At 60.3% G+C, this 18,489-nt stretch overlaps 1 protein-coding gene across 4 annotated transcripts in view; it reads right to left on the bottom strand.

The window, feature by feature from the left end:
• Positions 1–204: 204 nt before the first annotated feature.
• The window catches only part of WNT9A (Wnt family member 9A), a 20,682-nt gene continuing 2,397 nt past the window's right edge, over positions 205–18,489 (bottom strand). For 2 of the 4 annotated variants that reach the window (XM_072763988.1, XM_025988703.2), the window contains exons 2-4: positions 5,770–6,026; positions 4,595–4,857; positions 205–3,050 (exon numbers count right to left, since the gene is read on the bottom strand). In XM_072763988.1, coding sequence (XP_072620089.1) covers positions 2,568–3,050; positions 4,595–4,857; positions 5,770–6,026 — 1,003 coding nt within the window. In that variant the 3' untranslated portion in view covers positions 205–2,567. Of the gene's footprint in view, positions 3,051–4,594; positions 4,858–5,769; positions 6,027–9,297; positions 9,510–10,324; positions 14,611–18,489 lie in introns of those variants that run through there. The other 2 variants (XM_072763990.1, XM_072763989.1) reach the window with 2 other exon arrangements.

Genomic DNA, 18,489 nt, shown 5'->3' with positions numbered 1-18,489 from the left:
GTTAGACCCTCCTTCCCCTCAGGCCTTCCTCCCCCCTGGGGCCCTCCTCCCCACTCAGACCCTCCTCCCTCTCCAGCTCTCTGGCTCTCCTTCCCCCCTCAGATCCTCTTCCTCCCCAGGCCCTCCTCCCCATCCCCCCTCCCTCACACATTCCTCCCTCAGGCCTTCCAGAACCCCTCTGAAGGGAGCAGACTCAGATGGGGCTATAATTTAAAATACATTTATTTAGTGTCCATTTGGTTTCTGTTCCATTACACAAAGCGTTAAATAAATACATTCTCCAAGTCACTCGAGTACATGCTATCGCTGTACAGATGAGGTAGAGAAATGCTAGGCTCGCAAGAGAGAGACGCACTCGGTGCAGAGATGAGAGCTCGCGTGTGAATGCCCGCACCCGGTGCGACCCCGTCTGAGTGGCCAGCGGGGAGCAGGTGGCCGGGACCCGCCTGGCCCTCCGCATGGCTCCCGCCTGTGGCCCGCTCCCCTTCCCAGAGAGGCTGACCCAGGGGCCCAGGCCTGGCCCCAGAATACAGCTTCTTCTAGAGGATCCCTCCTGCACCAAAGAGAAGTGAGCTGGGAGGCTCCATCGGGAGGAGTTGCTTGTTTAGCAAGATATTCTGATATATATTTATACATAAACACACCAGCCAGCAGACGTTTCCAGCCTGCCTTGTTTAAAAAAATACTTTATATTTATGACATAGAGCTAAATGTGGTATCTGGTTAAAACGATCTCCTTCCTCTGGCATGCTGCCTTTGCAGACCCAGAAGTGACTGAGCTACAGTCTTGTCATGGGCGTGGCTGGCTGCACCTGCACTGGGCCCCAGCCCCCCTCATGATGTCCCCCCTCAGGATGCACGTATTCACGGGGAGCTTCTCTGAACCACAGAATAGACTTTACTATTTACACTATGACCAGGGACGGAGCCCCACAGCCACATAAATAGGTTTCCTTTTAAAAACACAGTCCCCAGGGTTCCCGGAGCCCATGGGACTCCAGGGAACCCCCTCACTCAGTAGTTCCCAAGTCTGCACCACACCCTCACACTGTGTCCCCCCGGGGACACAGCCACTCAGCTGGGGGTGGGGGGACACTGCACCCTGCCACCAAACAGCCACAGCTGGAGGACCTGGGAGCCAGGGCTGCAGTTCATGCCAACAGGGGAAGGGCCACTCCACCCTAAGGAAGGACTGCAGGTGAGGCCACCCCAGCTGACCACTGACCGTGCCAACACAGCGCTCACAGGCACACACCACAGATACACGTAGGCACGTGTTCACCCACATGCACGCATGCGTATCACATGTGCACATGGACACACAACCACACATGCTCTCACACATGTACACGGCACATATATGTGTACTCATACAAGCCCCCATGTACTCCCATGTACACTCACACAGATATACACATAGGCTCACACATTCTCATGTGTGTACACACATAATGCGTGCTCAGACGCACACACGCAACACACAGACACATGCAGGTGCTCATGCACAAACATGCAGGCGCATTCATGCACACGTGCTTCCCACACGCGTGTGCTCATGCACACTCGTGCAGGCATACACACACACACATGCACACACACTCAAACCAAACCAGGTCAGTGTCGCCCATCCACTTTCCTTCCCTGCAAAGACAACAGCCTGGCCAAGGAGAGCAGCCCACCCTCTGCCAAATCCTAGCCCCAGATTCTCACTGTCCACACCCGTCCTTACCTCCTCCTCCTCCCACGGTAACACTAACACGAAGCAAGCTATGAAATGGCCCCTTCCCTTTTGCCCAGCCCCCTGCAGCCTCCAACCCCACGAAGAAGAGCCTGGAGTGCAGGAATGCATGCCCAAAGTTGCCCAGAGTAGGGTCCCTGGGGACAGCTGGCTTGGGCTACTGGATACAACCTGCTTTACTACTTTAAACACACAGCAACATCCCTCTCAATTTAGTGGTTTCAAATGACAAAGCAGATCAGGCAAAGAGGTTAGAAGGGGCATGGGGGGAGGGAGGGAAGGAACCCTCCAGACTAGGCTCCCTCCAGAGTAGAGGAAGCTGAGGCCTGAGACAGAGTGGGGGTGGAAGAATAATTATTATATATTAAATAAAAATAATTTAAAAGTCACCGGTATCACTCCCGAAAGAAGCGGTCCATGTCAGAGGGGATGGCAGTGACCCCCACACCCGGGCAGCTGGGCTGTCTCTCTCCTAGTGGTTTGACTCTCTAAGCCAGTGCTGGAGCAGGACAGCCCACAGGCGGCCACACAGGGGACCTATGTGATCACAAAGATGTGCCTGCCGCTCGCTCGGCAGAGGGAGCCCAGAGCAGGGAGGGGCACCACTCTGCAGGAACTGGCCTCTTAGGGACGGACATAGCTTAGAAAGCATGGTATAGCGCTCTCAGGTCATGAGGTGGGGGCGGACAGGGATGCGGGGCCACACCAGGGCCACCTCCCACCCTCAGTCTTGGAGAAGGGGGACAGAGGGCAGAGACAGCCCACCCAGCCCATCCCCAGGCTCCTGTCGCCATGTGCCAGGTGTACCGGGGGCCCCAACCCGGGGGGCTCAGCTCTTGCAGGTGTAGACCTCCTCACGCTGGGTACACTGCCTGCACTCCACATAGCAGCACCAGCGCACCTGGCACTGGCACGGCCGTGTCACCACCCGGCTCTGCGTGTTGTGGCCACGCCCACAGCAGATGCTCTCACAGTTCTTCTCCCGGTGGCACCTGCGGCCAGCAGTGCCTGGGGAAAAGCGGCTGGCCAAGCAGAAGCTCGGCGAGTCATCCAGGTGCACGAGCTCTGGTGTGCGGGGCAACGGGTCACTGCCGCTTGTCCCTGTAGCCCGGCCCCGAGGTGGCGAGATGGCACCGGCCTCACCAGTGGCCTCGTTGGTGGTGCTGCCCACCTTGAGCGCCGTCTCATACTTGTGTTTCAGGCGCTTGCCCACCTCATGGAAGGGTGCCAGCTGCCGCCAGCATGTCCGCACGGTGCAGGAGCCTGACACACCATGGCACTTACACGTGGTCTCCACCCCGGCTTTGATTACCTGGTGGGGGGGGAGGGGAGCTGGGCATGAGGGCCACACTGTGAGGCTGGGAACAGCCCCTACAGCTGACCCCCAGGCCCCCCAGGTCCCAGCCCAACCTGGCGGATTATCACTACCCATCACCCAGGCTCCTGGCTCATGTGCCTATCCCTCCCCTCTCCAAGCTTCTGATGGCCTAGGACAGATGCCTTACATCCAGGACCTGGCCCCACAGTGGAGGCCTTTGGTGGGGACAGTCCCTCCCTGCATCCAGGGCTGCCCGGCCACAGGGGCTGAGCATGCCACCTGGGGGAGCCTCACAGCCAACGCCCCACCAGGACCTCCCAGTCTGGTCTCAGCATCCTGCTTCCTGGAGAGAGGGAGGACAAGTGAGTTACTTGCCCAGTTGGCAGGACTGGCCATCAGATCCTCCAGAGAGGAGGAGCGGCACCCGCATGTACACACACACAGGGCTGCACGGAGGGGCCTCCTGTCTGACCACCCACACGGGGATACCTGACAGCAGAGAGGGGAGGCACTCCCCAGGGCACCCCATCCCCAAGCCAGGCCAGAGCTCCCACGCTGCCCCCAGGGAGGGCCCACTGGCTTGAGGGGGATTAGGAAACGTAGCTGCCCTCTGGCCAGGCAATAGAAGAGTCACATTTAATGACACTTTGCTGAGAAACTCGGACAAATTTAATTAAAGTGCTGCTTCCCTGGCCCAGCAGAGCTAATAGAGCACTTTCCATATTCTGACTTTTCATTAATAGCTTACAAAAGAGTGAATGCAAAAGAAAAGGAGCCTCCTCGCCTTAGGGATTTAATCTGTTCCCGCCCCTCCCGGGAGGGCACAAAGAGGGGCACAGCTCCAAAGAGAAAAGGGGAAATTGATTCTTTAATAAGCACAGGACTCAGAACTCTTGTTTCTCAATAAAGAGGGCTCAGAGCAGGGCTGGCTCTAATTACAGCGCCCCCCCCCCCCAAGGCTGAGCTCCACATCCCCGGGGCAGCCTGCCGAGCACGCAGAGCCCTGACCATCCCACAGCCCCACAGAGCCTCAGGGGGTGTCTGGTGGTCCCAGGTGTGTGAGGACTATGGGGATGGGGTGCTCTGTCCACATGGGGGGGGGATGGCCCTCGTGATGGGCCCCAGGCCTCCTCTGGCACTGAGGGGCTGCAAGGAGGGTGGAGGATGGTGCTGAGCCAGGCAGCCCCAGGTCCAACCCGCCTGCAGCCAGCGGCCCCCAGAACACCCCCAGACCCCCCACCTCATGAGAGGTCACAGCGGCACCTAGCACCCCCGGAAGACAGTGAGCCTGACAGGCAAGGAGGCTCCAGGGCCCAGCTGGCAGCTCAAGGCTGGCACTGACCCCCAAGCAGCAGCCCCACCCCGCCCCCACGCCCGGCAGACACCCTGCCCCCAGAGATGCCCCACCCCACAGATGCCCAGCCCCGAGTGATGTCCTGCCGACAGATCCCCCACCCTACCCGCCCCAGACAGCCTGCCCACAGACGCCCTGTCCTGTGGACTCCCCGCCCCACCCTGCGGTGCCCCGCCCCGCTTGCCTTCACACCCACGAGGTTGTTGTGGAAGTCCACGCGTGCTCGCAGGTCCTTGCTCGACCTCCGGCCCAGGAACTCCTTGACGAACTTGCTGCTGTACTTGAGGTTGTCCCCGCAGCCACCCCACTGCCAGGCCTCCCGGTTCTCCAGGTCTGGGGCCTCGTCGCAGGTGCAGCGCTCCATGCGGCCCGCGCTGCACGCCTTGGCCAGCGCATGGGTCAGGCCCGCAGATGAGATGGCGTAGAGGAAGGCAGTCTCCTTGAAGCCTGTGGGGTGTGGGGGGTGGCGCAGGGACGATCGGGCCGGTGAGCCGGCGGGAGCACCCCCCATGTGGCCCAGGCACGGCCAAGCCGGGGCAGTCCGGCCGGAGCCCTGACTCCTGGCCACAGGTAGGGTCCATGGGAAGGACCCTGGCTGATGATCGCCTTGGATAGGGGCGTACCTGCCTGGGCTGCCGTGGAGGCCCGCAGGGAGGAGGCGTGCTCCTTCTGCCCCGGGGTATGATGGAAGAGGGCACAGAGAGTTCACAGCACCTGGAGACCCAGCTCTGCCCAGGGATCAGAAATTTCGTCCTTCAAGGTCACCCACCCACCAGACTGGCGGCGAGCCCCACCCTACCCTGGGTCTCAGGTCCCCAGTTTTTAAAGGAGGCTGTTGAGAAGCTCAGATCAGAGTCCAAGGGAGACGTAAGGAAGAAGGCTCTCTACTCAGGGCACCAGCTGGACCTCATGCCCAGCCGCTGGGCCCCGGTCACCACCATGTGGCCAGAGCCATCAGAGCTGCCTTAGGCCGCATCAAAGCACCCAAATATGCCTCCTGGGGCCAGCATGTTTTCCCCAAGGAGGGGCAAGGCAAGAGGAAAGGCAAGTCAAGGGTCTGAGTGGGAAGAGAGCAGGGTAGGAGTTAGAGGCAGGTGGGAAGGAAGGGACAGGGACAGGACCAGGTGGCAGGGCTGGAGACTAGACTGGCAGTTCAGAAGGAGGGAGGAACTGCAGGTGGATGGACGGATGGGCCAGAAGGGAAGGGTGATCAAGTGAAGACTGAGCCATGAGGGAGTGAGCGGTGGGGAGGAAGTGAAGCGCCCAGGCTCCCTAAGCCACTTAGGACCAGGTGAAGGAGTGGTGCCCCGGGGGCACAGACCCAGCTGGAAGGCCTGCCAGGCACTATGGTGCACTCACCTCGCTTGAGCAGGCTGGCCCGGTAGCGACCCTCCAGAGTACAGTTCCAGCGCTCGAACCGGAACTGGTACTGGCACTCCAGGGCGCTCATGCTGACCGCCTCCACCAGCGTCTCGGCCACACCTGGGTCTCGGCGGCACATGCGCCTCTGCTTGCGCTCCAGCTTCAGTCGGTCGCAGGCCTTGTAGTGTGCCTGCGCTGCAGCCTCGGGCTCCAGGGTCAGCGGGAGGATGGTCAGGGGCTCGCTGCCAGTCAGCCTGGGTGCAGAGGGGCCGGGGTGAGGGCCGCTCTGGAGGTGAGCACCACCACACACACCCACACCTGGAGAGGGCAGCCCAGCGCAGCATGTGTGCCAAGGGCACAGCTGGTCAGGGCAGGGAGGGGTGTCAGAGCCCAGGGGGGACCACACGGACGCACCCACCTGCTCCTGTGCTTACCCAGCCAGAGCAGGCACTCCTCCAGGACCCCAGCTGGGGTGGCCCAACCCCTCGGCCTGCAGCCTCTGGGAGAGGGCCCTGGGCTACTCCCTGCCCACTTGCCACCTCTGCAGATGGCCCTGCAGGGCCCAGTGGGGTCTCCCGAACTCCTGGGCACAGAGAACCTCCCGGCAGAACCCAGGCCGGTTCCTGGTTCTCCTGCAGCTCCACATCTCTCATCTGAGCTAAGGTCCAGACCTTGAGGGTCAACCACCAGTTCTTAGGCTTTCCCCAACCCCCATTTCATATGCTTCACCCAGGGAAGGACCAGTTCGGACCTCCTGCCTGCTCTGGGCTCCGACCCAGAGGTTTGTGTCCTCACACACCCTTGCCCAGCATCTGCCAGACCCTTAGCCCTCAGGACAAGGTGGGGGGGGGAGTGCCCAACCAGATGTGGGTGGGGCTTAGACCCTCCTCACATGCACATCACAGGAAACAAGCCTCCCCACCCCAGCCAACCAGCCCAGAGGAGCCAGGGATGCCAGGCATCCCCAGACACTTAATCCGACACTTTGCTCCATCCCTCTTCCTGCTGCCATTCGAAAGCCCCCTCAAGGGCATGGTGGCCACTGGGCTGGCTCCCAGCAGCTTTCTGCAGGGAAGGGATCTGGGCAGGCCTTGTAGCAGACCCCAGCATTGATACTGGAGGCCAGGCTCCCTGGGAACAGCCTAAGGTCCTGGCTTCCAAAGCCCCAGCCTTCCCCCTGCCCTTCACATCCCCCTGTGTGGCCTCTCCTCGGCCCTGCCTGCTGCGGGGGCCTGGGGTGTGTGTGTGTTGAGGTGGATCCACACCTACTCTGCCAAGGGCAGGGCTTATGCAGGGTAGAGCCCATCCCTGCTCCAAGGGTCCTGGACCCAGGCCCCTGAAGGAGCAGCACCTGTCTTGCCTTTCTGGTCAGCTCCCTGTGGACAGGAGGCCAGGGTGCTAAAGCCCAGGCAGGAGCAGGGCAAGGCTGTGGGGATGCCACTGCAGATGGTCTGGGCCTGGGGTGCAGAGGGGAGCAGGCGGTCAGGTGGCAGATAGGCAGCTCTGCGCACACAGCCTGCAGGGTGAAGCTACGAAGGCAGGGCCTGAGGCCAGTGATGCACCCGGAGGGGAAAGAACCAACCCCACCACCCTCTTCACACTGGTGGCTAGCGGCTCCCTGAGAACAGCCACCCCAGACTTTGGCCCTCTTCCCCATGGTGCTCCAAGCCAGCCAGCACCAGAGAGCTCGTGGGCATGAGCGGAGAGTTCCAACTGGCCCCATGGACAAGGGTGCTGCCGAGCAGAACCCAAAGCATGTTCCTACAAGCTTGAGTCCATACAGATGCTGCAGGGCACATGCCATCCCAGGAGGGCCCACTGGTGCACAGTGACCAGTGTGGGTGTGAGCCAATGAGAAGCCCAACAGGATCCCAGAGCACAGACAGGCCTCACATGGGCAGCAAGGCCTTTGGGGAGAAGGCACGTGTGAGCCCGGAGCTAGGACACCGTGCTGGATGAGCCACAGGACAGGGAGGAGGCAGCGACACATCCTGGGTTAGGGCTTCACGCCCAAAGACATGGGTATGTGTAGGGGTGGACATTGGACGGCTCCTACACTCCCAGGCCTCATGCCGAAGCTCAGACAGCCCCAAACACAAGGACAGCTGCCAAGCTGGGCCAGGGGCATGCAGGAGCCTGATGACGCCACGCCAGGGGCTGGAAGGGCCACTCCCCACACAAAGGCAGCTCACACAGCGGCGACTGGTCCCCAGACAGGAATGTCAACAGCTGTGCCCAGGACGGCACACCACCACACATCAGAGAGCTGTGGCCTGCAACCTGCATGTCCCCCAGACTGGATTCTTCAAGATTAACCAGCTCCAGGCTGGTGCCAAGACATCCTGGGTCCAAACGGACCAACTATGGCAAGGCCATCCCCGGAGTACCTGGGGCTGTGTTGGGAAGGGCAGCTGTGGGTGTGGATGAGGAGAGGCAGTGAGATGGTGGGTGACACCACCCCCAGCCCGCCTGGAAGTGCTGTGTCCACATGGCCCACAGGGCTGAGGGCAGGGCTCCCCTGGGGCTGGCCTGCATCCACATGGCCCTTAAAAATGCAGTGAGTTCCTGTGCCTCCAAAAGGACAGGAACCTGTGCCCAGCAAAGGGCTGTAGAGTCCAAAAACCAGAAGACATGTCTCAGGGGACACATGGGCACAGGAGCCAGCGTCCTCCGTGTGTGCAGGTGCATGCGGACTTGTCTGTGGAGCAGCAACAAAAGGAGCCGGTGGCGAGTGGACATGAGATAGAAGCACAGAGCTTAAAGGGAGGGAACACATCTCGTAAAACTTACAAGAGGCTCCACCTGACTCAGAAACACCACAGATGCATCCTTGGAGGTACAGAGATCAGGACAGTTGGGACACGGTGGGGGGGGGGGGGGGGCAGTCCTGCAGGCTGGGAGTCTGGACGCAGGCCCCCCAGGTCTGTCTCCAGAATTACAGGCTCCAGATGTAGGTCGAAAAAGCATGCACACTCATGTCACATACTCGAAACCCACGCCTGCCGTGACACGACCCTGGGAGCGCCGTGTTATACCACGAGGCCCGCAGCTGGCTGAACAATGGGGCTATCCGTACCGTGGAGCTTGGTAGGTACCAGGAAGCCACAACCTGCTGCACCAGGGGGCCCAGGGCAGAAGTCGGCCCAAAACACAGGAGGCCCCGGGCAGCAGCAGCTCGCTTCCATCCCCTAGAGCTTGTCACATGTGCATGGGATGGCGGGGGCCCATGCAAACCAGCAATGCTTCACATGCAGCCCCGCAGGCCAGCTTCCAGCTACAGGGCCTGTGATCTGATGCTGCTTGGTCCAGCCCCAATGGTGCCCCAGGCCCCTGGCACAGCTCAGGCCCTGCCCAGCTGCCCACCCTGACCCCACCCCAGCGGGCTGCCCTCTGCCCGTGCTGGGCCAGGAGGCTGAGCAGCAGCCCCACACCATGTGACAGGTACGGGCCCTGTGCTGGTCAGTTCCTGACCAGGAGCAGGGACATGCAGCTGATCCGACGTTAGCTGGCCTCCTGTGTGCCCACCGTGTGGGGATTCGCCTCCGACAGCATCCAGAGGCTGTGTCCTATCATGTGGTCTGCAGACAGACAAGGCTGTTGGCTTTCTCTTTCCATCGCAGGGACCCTTGCTGTCTTCCTGCTCCATGAGGGCTTTGAGCACCACGGTGCACAATCTGCCCACTGCTCCGTGGGGCCCAGCGCCTCGATGGTTCCTCGTGCTGGCAGGGAGGTGTGCCCTGCGTGAGAGAGAGACATGGGCTCCGGGGCCAGGATGCAGGGAACCTCGCCCTTGCTCACCTGTACCACATGCCGAAACCTGCGTCCCTGCCACCCAGACCCAACCCTCGGGAGGTGCAGAGGCCCTGCAGGTGGGCGGAGCACCAGAGGCCAGAGCCGGAGCATCACAGTGCTCACCTGGCCAGAACACCATCGCTGCAGACACACCACCATCCTGCCCGAGGGTCTGAGACACGTCACGGGCAGCCACAGCATCCTTGCCTGAGTCCTGGTCCTCATGGGAAGCTCTGGCCGATTCAGCAGCCACGAGCATGTGGTTCGAGGCTGCCTCTAGGCTAAAGAAGTTCCCCCCACTTTACGTCTGCTCCAAGCTTTTCAAAACTCACCAACGGATGTTAAGGGTCATCAGAGGTAGCCCCTGCCCCTGCAGGCATGTGACTCCTGTGCTGTCATCTGTTTAAACCAGCCACTCCCTGCTCTCCCAGAGTGACAACGGGGTGCCTTGGCCTCCCTCACACCCTAGCTGCTGCCCCAGGATGTTGTGTCTAGGCCCCTACATCTGCATTTCTAATTTTCTCTTCCACAATCATCCTGCCAGGTTTCCAGGTTTCCGCACCTCAGCAAGAATTCGCTCTATAACTTTGCCGGAAGACAGGTCAGACTAGCATCATGTTGTCCTGTTTGGTAGGACTTGCTGCGAAGCCCTGTGGCCTGACCTCTGCTGGATGAAAAGATCTTCCTTCTGATCCAAGTACTTTTCTCTTTTCCAATCAGCTTTGCGGAGGTATGATTCACATGCCATAAAATCACTCACCTGAGGTCTCGGAATCAGGGTCTTGCACACATTCCCAGATGTGTGCAAACACCTCCAGGTCGACTGCAGGGTATTTCACAGTCTCACAAAGAAAGGCACTGCTGCGGCCCCCACCCCTGCCCCCCACTAATCCACTTGGTGGGTTTGCCTGTCCAGACGTTTTGTCCCCAGTTTTCTGCATTTCCTCAGAACCTGCAGCCGCACTGGCATCTAAGTGTCCAGCATCCCTCTTCTGTCTGCAGAATCTGGGGGACTTCCTGGTAGAGAAGTGCTCTGAGTGTCTCCGCTGCATCTGACTCATCACATCTTCCCAGAGAGTGATTTCCTCATCTCAGATGCACAGGTGTCACGTGTGCATTTCTGCACTGCGTCTGCGTTCTTCAGGTGTAGCTTACTGTTCCTTTCCTTAAATCCGGGACCGATGCTTGCTGAGTGTTTCCAGGCTTCTCCACTTCTCAAATATGCATTTCAACAACTACTACACCTGCATCACAATCAGACCACCCTGTAGAGCCTGGGTCACAGCCTGGAAAGTGTGTAGAGCCTCAATCACAGCTCAGGTCACCATGCAGAGACTGACTCACACCTCAGGTCACTGTGCAGAGCCTGGGTTACAACCTGGGTCATTGTGCAGAGCCTGGGTCATAGCCCGAGTCACCATTTGAGCCTGGGCCACAGCTTGGAGATAGTGTTCAGCCTCAATCACAACTCAGGTCACCATGCAGAGGCTGAGTCACACCTCAGGTCACCATGCAGAGCCTGGGTCACAACCTGGGCCATTGTGCAGAACCTGGGTCACAGCCCAAGTCACTGTGTGAGCCTGGGCCACAGCCTGGAGATAGTTTAGCCTCAATCACAACTCAGGTCACCATGCAGAGCGTAGGTCACAGCTCAGGTCACTGTATAGAACCTGGGTGACAACATGGGTCACCATGCAGAGCCTAGGTCACAGCCTGGGTCACTTTACAGATCATAAACAATAGCCCGAGTCACCTTGCAGAGCCTGGGTCACAGCTTGGGTAACCATGCAGAGCCTGAGTCACAGCTCCAGTCACTGTGCAGAGCTTGGGTTACCATGCAGAGCCTGGGTCACAGCCCCAGTCATTGTGCAGAGTCTAGGTCACCATGTAGAGCCTGGATTGTGGCGCTCACTGCTTCTCTGTCCCTCCTATAGTTCCACTCTCTCCCTAAGGTCCACTGAGTTTGTGTGTTCTCTCTCCATCCTCCCAAGTGCCCTGTGCTTACATCTGTGTCACCCACGAGCCCACGATAAGACTGAGGAGCCCGCTACAACCCCGATCCTTTCTCCTTGCAGCTGGGGCATGTCCTGTACTGGGTGCTGGGGCTGTAGCTTACCTTTTCCACTGGCCACACCTATTGTTTCTCTTTCTGCCTGCCCTGTGGTGTTTCAGTCCATCTGCCCCCGCTATCTGAAGTTTCACATTCCCATTACTTTCATGGCTGCTGCACATGGACACCCGTCTGTGGCTCACCCACATCTGGCGGCAACTCCAGGCCTGAGGACACAGGCCAGCAGGCTCCCCAAAGTGTGTGCCATCATGCACTCCACTGTTGGGACCTGACGAGATGCTATTCAGCACCCACATACCCAGTCCTGGGCATCCTTGCTCCTGTACAGCATCCTCGTCCCCAGGGTAGCTTGCACTTGTTCGAAAACACCTCCCTTGGATGCCCCAGGAGGTAGCAGTTCGCAGAGCCCCTGTGTACCTTCCCCTCCGCAGCTCGTGAGACCTTGTCTGCATCTGTTTTCCCAGGTAGCTCTTCATCTTGGGAATTTTGCATTTCCAGTTCCTTATGTTCTGGTATGATTTTTGCATTTTCTGCTTGAGACTCCTTGGGGCCTCCTGAATCCTGTAGTGACCCTAACAAATTCTGAGAATTTTGGAAAATCCCAGGCCATTCTCTTCGGACAGGACCTCTGTCCACCAGCCCCAGAGCCTGGCACTGGCCTGCAGGGACACTGAGGGGACCCCCTGGGCCATGGCCCCTCCCAACCTTCACAGGCCATACTGGGTGCAACCTCTCTTGCCCCACCTTCCAACCTCGCTAATTTCCTTCAGCTATTTCTAATCTGCTTTCAAACCAATCGACAGATCACATCTCCCCCACCCCCCAATTCCATTTGGTTTTCCAAACCTGCAGGGTTAGTTTTTGTGGTCTCTTATTCCTTATAGAAATTCCAAGCTTAAAAAAGAAAAGAAAAAAAAGAAAAAAGAAAAGAAAAGAAAAGAAAGGAAAAGAAAGGAAAAGAAAGAAAAGAAAAGAAAAGAAAAGAAAAGAAAAGAAAAGAAAAGAAAAGAAAAAAGAAAAAAGAAAAAAGAAAAAAGAAAGAAATTCCAAGCTTATCTCACTCAAAGCACATGGAGAGCGTCCACCGGGCCTGTGAGGCCAGGCTCACAGGTCTGCTGCCACACTTCGTGGGGCGCACAGAGGCTTCTCCATGCATGCACGCCCAGCTACCCCGACCCATGTTGGTCACCATATGCGGCCGACCATATGCCAGCAGCAGAAGACAGGTCCCCACATTCACACCCTCTGGAAGCTTGGAATGTACCGTTTGGAACAAGGACCTCTGTGGATGTAACTGAGAAAAGGCTCTTGAGAGAAGGTCACGCTGGACAAGGTTCTGTGCTGCTGAAGGCCCATCCTCCTGACCAGCCCAGAGCAGCTCAGAGGAACACCCAGCCTAGCCCAGTCCCACCAGGAGTGAAAAGAACCCAGGACAGATACAGCCAAGTCTGGGGCCCATCCCCCTCCACAGGCCAGGCCTCAGACTGTTCAGTGGCCTAGGGATGGGGCCACCCCTCCAAGCACCTAACTGGTCACATACTGTCCCAAATCTGCCCCCAAGGGCAGTGAGGTGGCTGGACTGGCAGTGCTGGTGAGGGGCTGGGAGGCCCTCGTCCTCAGGCAGGAGCCTAGGAGCCTGGTCCCCAAAGCGCTTGCTCCTTCCCACTCCACAGTGGGAGCGGATTTCAACGGCCCTTCCTCCTGCCAACAGGCCAAGCCACCCCAAGGGCCACCCTGCCCACAAACCCAGCTCCCTGGGCTGGGCGGAGGGAGAAGAGGCTGGAGTTCCAGAAGCCACAGCACCCTGCCAAGGAAACCTCAGCCCCACCAGACGGCGTTTAATTTCTGTGCGAATCAAATTCAAAACAAATTCCAATGCTGAGAAACTGGTTCTGAGATTAACCCTCCGTCCTCCTGAGGCCTGCTGCGTGACGCCGTCCTGCCCAGTTTCCTGCCCAAGCACGTAGGTCGAGGGGGTGGGGCGGGGTGGGTGCAGACATCCCTGGACCCTGGGTGCTCCCGGCAGGCTCCACTGCCATCTGGGGCACTGACAGACAAGGAGGTAGCAGAGGACACCGGCCACGGCAAGCAGGGCAGGAGGATGGCCCTGGCCGACAGGCCACTCGTGCGCTCTGGGAGGACAGGCCAAGCACCCTTGTGTCTGTGACAGCTGTCACCACCGTCAGCTGCGAGAGCTGCAGGGCCCCACATTCCAGGGCCCCGCATCCATGCAGGCATCCTGGGCGGGCAGCATGGATGCTCCAGGGTAGCTCCTCGCTTGGGTTGGGCTGGGGGTCGGCTGGCAGACACAGGCCTCGGTCACACCTGGCAAACAGCACTGCACAAGGCCTGCTGCCCCTGAGCCCCACAGAAACGTCCCTGCACACGCTTGGCACCCCTGGGGCCAGCAGCACCCCCAGGACAGCAGAGGGCAGAGGTGGGAAGCAGCCAGGACACCTCCATCACCCCAGCCCAGGCCTCACAACAACAGGAGCCCAACGAGCTGTGACAGAAGGGACAGGCAGGACCTGATGCAGATCCTGGGAAAGCTGCCAGTGGTGTCGCCTCCATAGTGTCACCTCCGCGACCCCCTTGCTGCCCAGAGCTGACCTCTCACGTGCCCAGCCCCGAGGGGGACACTGGGGCAGCCCCGAGGGATGTCCTGCCCTGGGGGCTGGTGGTGGTGCTGGGTGGCTGCTGCGGCTCCGCAGTCCAGGAGGGGGCCAGCCGTGACGCGCTCAGGTCTGGGCGCCCCTGGGGGCCTCCCCCCTCCCCAGCCAGACCACTTCCCTGGCCTCGTCTACCTCAGGTATCGCTAAGAAAAACAAACGCAGCTTGAGGCTTGCGTTTTTCCATTCTCTCGTCCGGCTGCCGGCCTCGAGATGCTGGGCCTGCCAGCTGGGCGGCCGGGTTTCCTCCTGCGGCCAGAGGCGCTGGGCCAGCCAGGAACCGCGCCGGGAGGGGCAGCGGAGGACGGCGGGCCGGGCCCACGGGTCACGGAGCCGGGCGGCCCCCCGCCACCCAGGTCGGCGCTGCCCTCCCGTGGAGGCCCCTGCCGCGCAGCTTGGCCCCCACCTCCCACCCAGCCCAGGGGATACCCTGGGCCCCAAGACACATACACTCCGCCCCCCCCCCCCCCCCGGAGCTCCAGGGGCCCATGATGCCCGCATCTGACGGCTGTGTCTGGGTCTGCGGCGCCAGAGGGAGGGTAGTGTGGGTGCCGCGGGGGACACAGGGCCGGGGGGGGGGCTGGGGCTCTGAGCACAGAGCCCTGCTCTCCAGGGCAGCCCAGAGGACAGCCCCACCGGCCAGGGGCGACCCTGCCAGGCTCTGGCTGGATTCCTGGAGGATGCGACAGCTAAGGCCGACCCTGGAGCAGCGGAGGCCACCCGCTGCCAGAGGACACTTGCAGGGGGGCCCAGGCCTCTCGCCCTCTCGGCCCCCCCGGGGGCAGGGCGGGTATGGTGGGGGCAGCCCCACCGCCCAGGGCACAATACACAAAGGAGCCTGCAGCCCTGCAGGCCTGGACGGGGATGGGGGCCGGCTCTGCTGACAGGTGTCCTCTTTCTGCGTCCAGGAAACCAACCCAGGCCCCTGATCAGCTCATCTCCTGCATCCATCCAGGTCCGATGGCCTCAGGGCAATCGTAGGTGTGCATTCTTCCCAGGAGTGAAACTACCCACTCACTTCTCTGACTGTCCTTGACACAGGGGCTCCAGGGCAGCAATGGGCAGCACCCTGAGTTAGGGCCACCCTGGGAGCCCAGGCAGGGTCCCACAAGTGCCCCCAACACAGTGGCAAGGATGGGGGTGAGATTAGGCCAGCTGTCCCCCCGTCCAGACGGCTGCCGGCTGTGGCAGGACATCTGCTCCCACAGCTGCGGGGGGCCAGGTGGCCATGGCTTCCTTCTCACCTCAGGCTCGCCACAAGGCCTGGGCTGGCGCTCAGCACCTGCCTCTACTGCCTCTGTGCTGGGGCGGGGGGTGGGGGCACAGAGCCCGCAGAGCAGACTGGCCGGGACAAGACAGGAAGGGACAGACTGTGGAGAACAGAGAGGATCCGGGGCTGCATCCCCACCCCTGCCCACTTGCTCCATCCACGTGCCTCCCCACGCCTGCTCCTGCCCCAAGGTCCCACCCTCCCACTGCCCTGCATCCCCTCTTCCCCAGAGCCACATCCCCTCCCCACGTCCCCCTCACCCACAGGGCCACTCCCGAGGGTCCTCACACATTCCCTGTGGCCCCTTGTGTGGGCCCCTACTCAGCTCCCACCTCAGACCCCCTTCTGCACACCCCCCTCTGCGGGCCCCCCTCTGCAGGACCTCCCCACCGACGCTAGACCTGAGGCCTTGCACAGCTGCTCTGGGCACACCTGTCCTGCCTGCTGCTTACACCGCCTGAGATAACCGGGACACCTCCCCGGCTGCCCACCGCCCTTCTCCACCACGGGAGGCTGGCTCCCCCCACAGGTGACCCCGAGCACCTGGCCCACCACAGGCCTAGTGAGCAGCCTCTTAGCTCTACAGGGGGCTCCCTCCTCCTGCCCCGAGCCCTTCCCTCTCCTCCCTCCTCCAGGGACCTGCTGCACACACCGTCTCCAGGGAGGCAGCAGGCATTGACCACACAGGATTCCCAGCTGGGCCCCAGGCTCCTGCAGAGGGGTGCCCCTGCCCCCTGGCCCCTGCCCCCTGTCCCCTGGTGCTGACCCCACATTCACAGCAGTGCTGGAGAGCAGGACCAGGGCAGCCTCTTGGGCACATCCCCAGAACCCTTGGCTGGGCCCCCAGACCAGGCTATAGCAAACAGATGGTCATGTGCACCACCCAGCCACGCTGGCGGCCAAGCAGAATAATGATCCCTGGTGGAGGCCCACGCGAGCAGCTTCTGCACACATGGGTGAGAGACGGCGTGCCAGCTCCTGGTTCAGGTTGTTCTCTGCTCAATAATATATGCAGATATATAAAGAGTTCTTAAAAATCAACAACAAAGATCCACAACCTTGCCTAGAGCGGGGCAAAGGAAGTAAGTTGAGATTCCTCCAAAGAGGACATACAGACGACCCGCATGCCCATGAAGGATGCTCATGGTGCCAGACATCAGGGACATACAAACCAAAGCCCCAAACCAAACCAAACGTACAAACCAAAGATACCACCCCACGTCCCCTGGGATGACTAGAATAAAAAGCAAAACAGAACAACAAAAATAACAGAAATAACTAGAACTGGCGAGTGTGTGGAGATACTGGCCCTCCTCTGCATTGCTACTGGGAGCACAAGATGGCACAGCCAAACCAGTAGAGCAGCTCCTCCAAACAGTCACCCCGGATCCGCACTCCCACCTCGAAGCACACACCCGGCAGAACTGCAAGCCTCTCACGGCAGCGGGATGAGAGCAGAAAGGGGCCAGCCCCCCGGGTGCCCACAACAGGAGCACGGAAGAACAAGACTGTGGAGCGTCCACACGACCGATAATAATCTGGCCACAGAGGGAACCAAGCACAAGTTTACACCACAGCGTGGATGAATCCTGAGAATGGATTGGTGAAATAAGCCAGACACAAAGGCCACATGCTGTATGATTCCACTTATGTAAAATGTCCAGAACAGGCAAATCCAGAGACAGAACGTGGATTAGCGGTTGCCAGGGGTGGGGGGCAGAGGCGGGGACAGGATATGAGGTTTCTGGGGTGATGGAACACTCTGGAATTAGATAGAGGTGCCGGCCGCACAGCCTTGTAGATGTACCAGAAACCACCGAGCTGCATGCTCTCACGGGGTGGGTTTACAGGATGTGAGCTGTGTTTCCATCGCAGAAACCCCGGCTGGCCCCCGAGCCCCTCAACTGCCTTTCAGACAGGCTCTGAGCACCCCTACACACCAACGGCCGGCCAGCGTGAGAACCCCCAGGACCATGCCTCGCTCGTCCTCCTCTGCACAGACCTCCCAGTGGGGTCCTGCTGCCCCAAGCCAGCCAGCCAAGGTGTCTCATAGAATGCAGGGTACCAGGACCAACCCTGAGAGGGTCCATGGGAGCCTTTATTAGTTCCCTGACAATTACCCACCGTAGAAGCCCGAGGCAGCTCCCAGATGCAAGGGATCTCCACAGGTGCAGGCTTGGCACCCTAGGGATCTCTAAGAAAGGGCAGCATGGCACCCTCTCTGCTGGACCCAGCCCCTGGCTCCATGCTAGTCAGGGACAGCAGAGCGCCTCAGCCTGGGTCAGAGGGCATCCCTTCCTGCATGGATCTTCAGCAGACACAGGACACTCCTCAGCTCCATCCTCTTATCCGTAACACCAGGGGCAGGGCTGGGTGCAGGCGGAGCTTTCAGCCCACCCAGGTCCACAGGGATGGGGAGGTGGGACTCTGAGCCTGTTTCCCAAACTCACCAGGAGACCCGGGACTGGCCCCTTTCTGCTTGGAGCCAGGCACACACCCCCTTCCAGGAGGGCACCGGACCAGGCTGTCTAGGCCCCTGGAGAACCAGATGGAAATGCCACCTGCTAATCACACCACCAAGAAGCAGGGCCAGGCCACGGAGGAAGAGAGAAGAGCCCCGTCCCCATGGCCAGGCAGCAGCCTGGCAGGTCCTGCCTAGCAGCCAGAGGCGGACAGGGCAACAGGAGCAGGGTGGCTTGGGTTGCAGCCTCGGGGAGGGGGCAGGGAGGGCTCTTGCTGCCCACGTGACACCCCCCACCCCACCCCAGGCCAGCCTCTCTCGGTTTCTGGGCTGTAACTGGAGCTGCCCTGCCTGCTTGCAAGCCTTCGTGCCAGGCAGAGCTTTCAGAGAGGGGGAAGGGAGGAGGAAAGCCTGAATCCCTGCTCCTTCCTCCTGCTCTGTCTCCACACCAGGC

This window comes from Vulpes vulpes, chromosome 7 (genome assembly GCF_048418805.1).
Source record: "Vulpes vulpes isolate BD-2025 chromosome 7, VulVul3, whole genome shotgun sequence".
Classification (NCBI taxonomy): Eukaryota; Metazoa; Chordata; class Mammalia; order Carnivora; family Canidae; genus Vulpes; species Vulpes vulpes.
The sequence above is the reverse complement of the archived record's forward strand: the minus strand, read 5'-3'. Positions and strand labels throughout refer to the sequence as shown.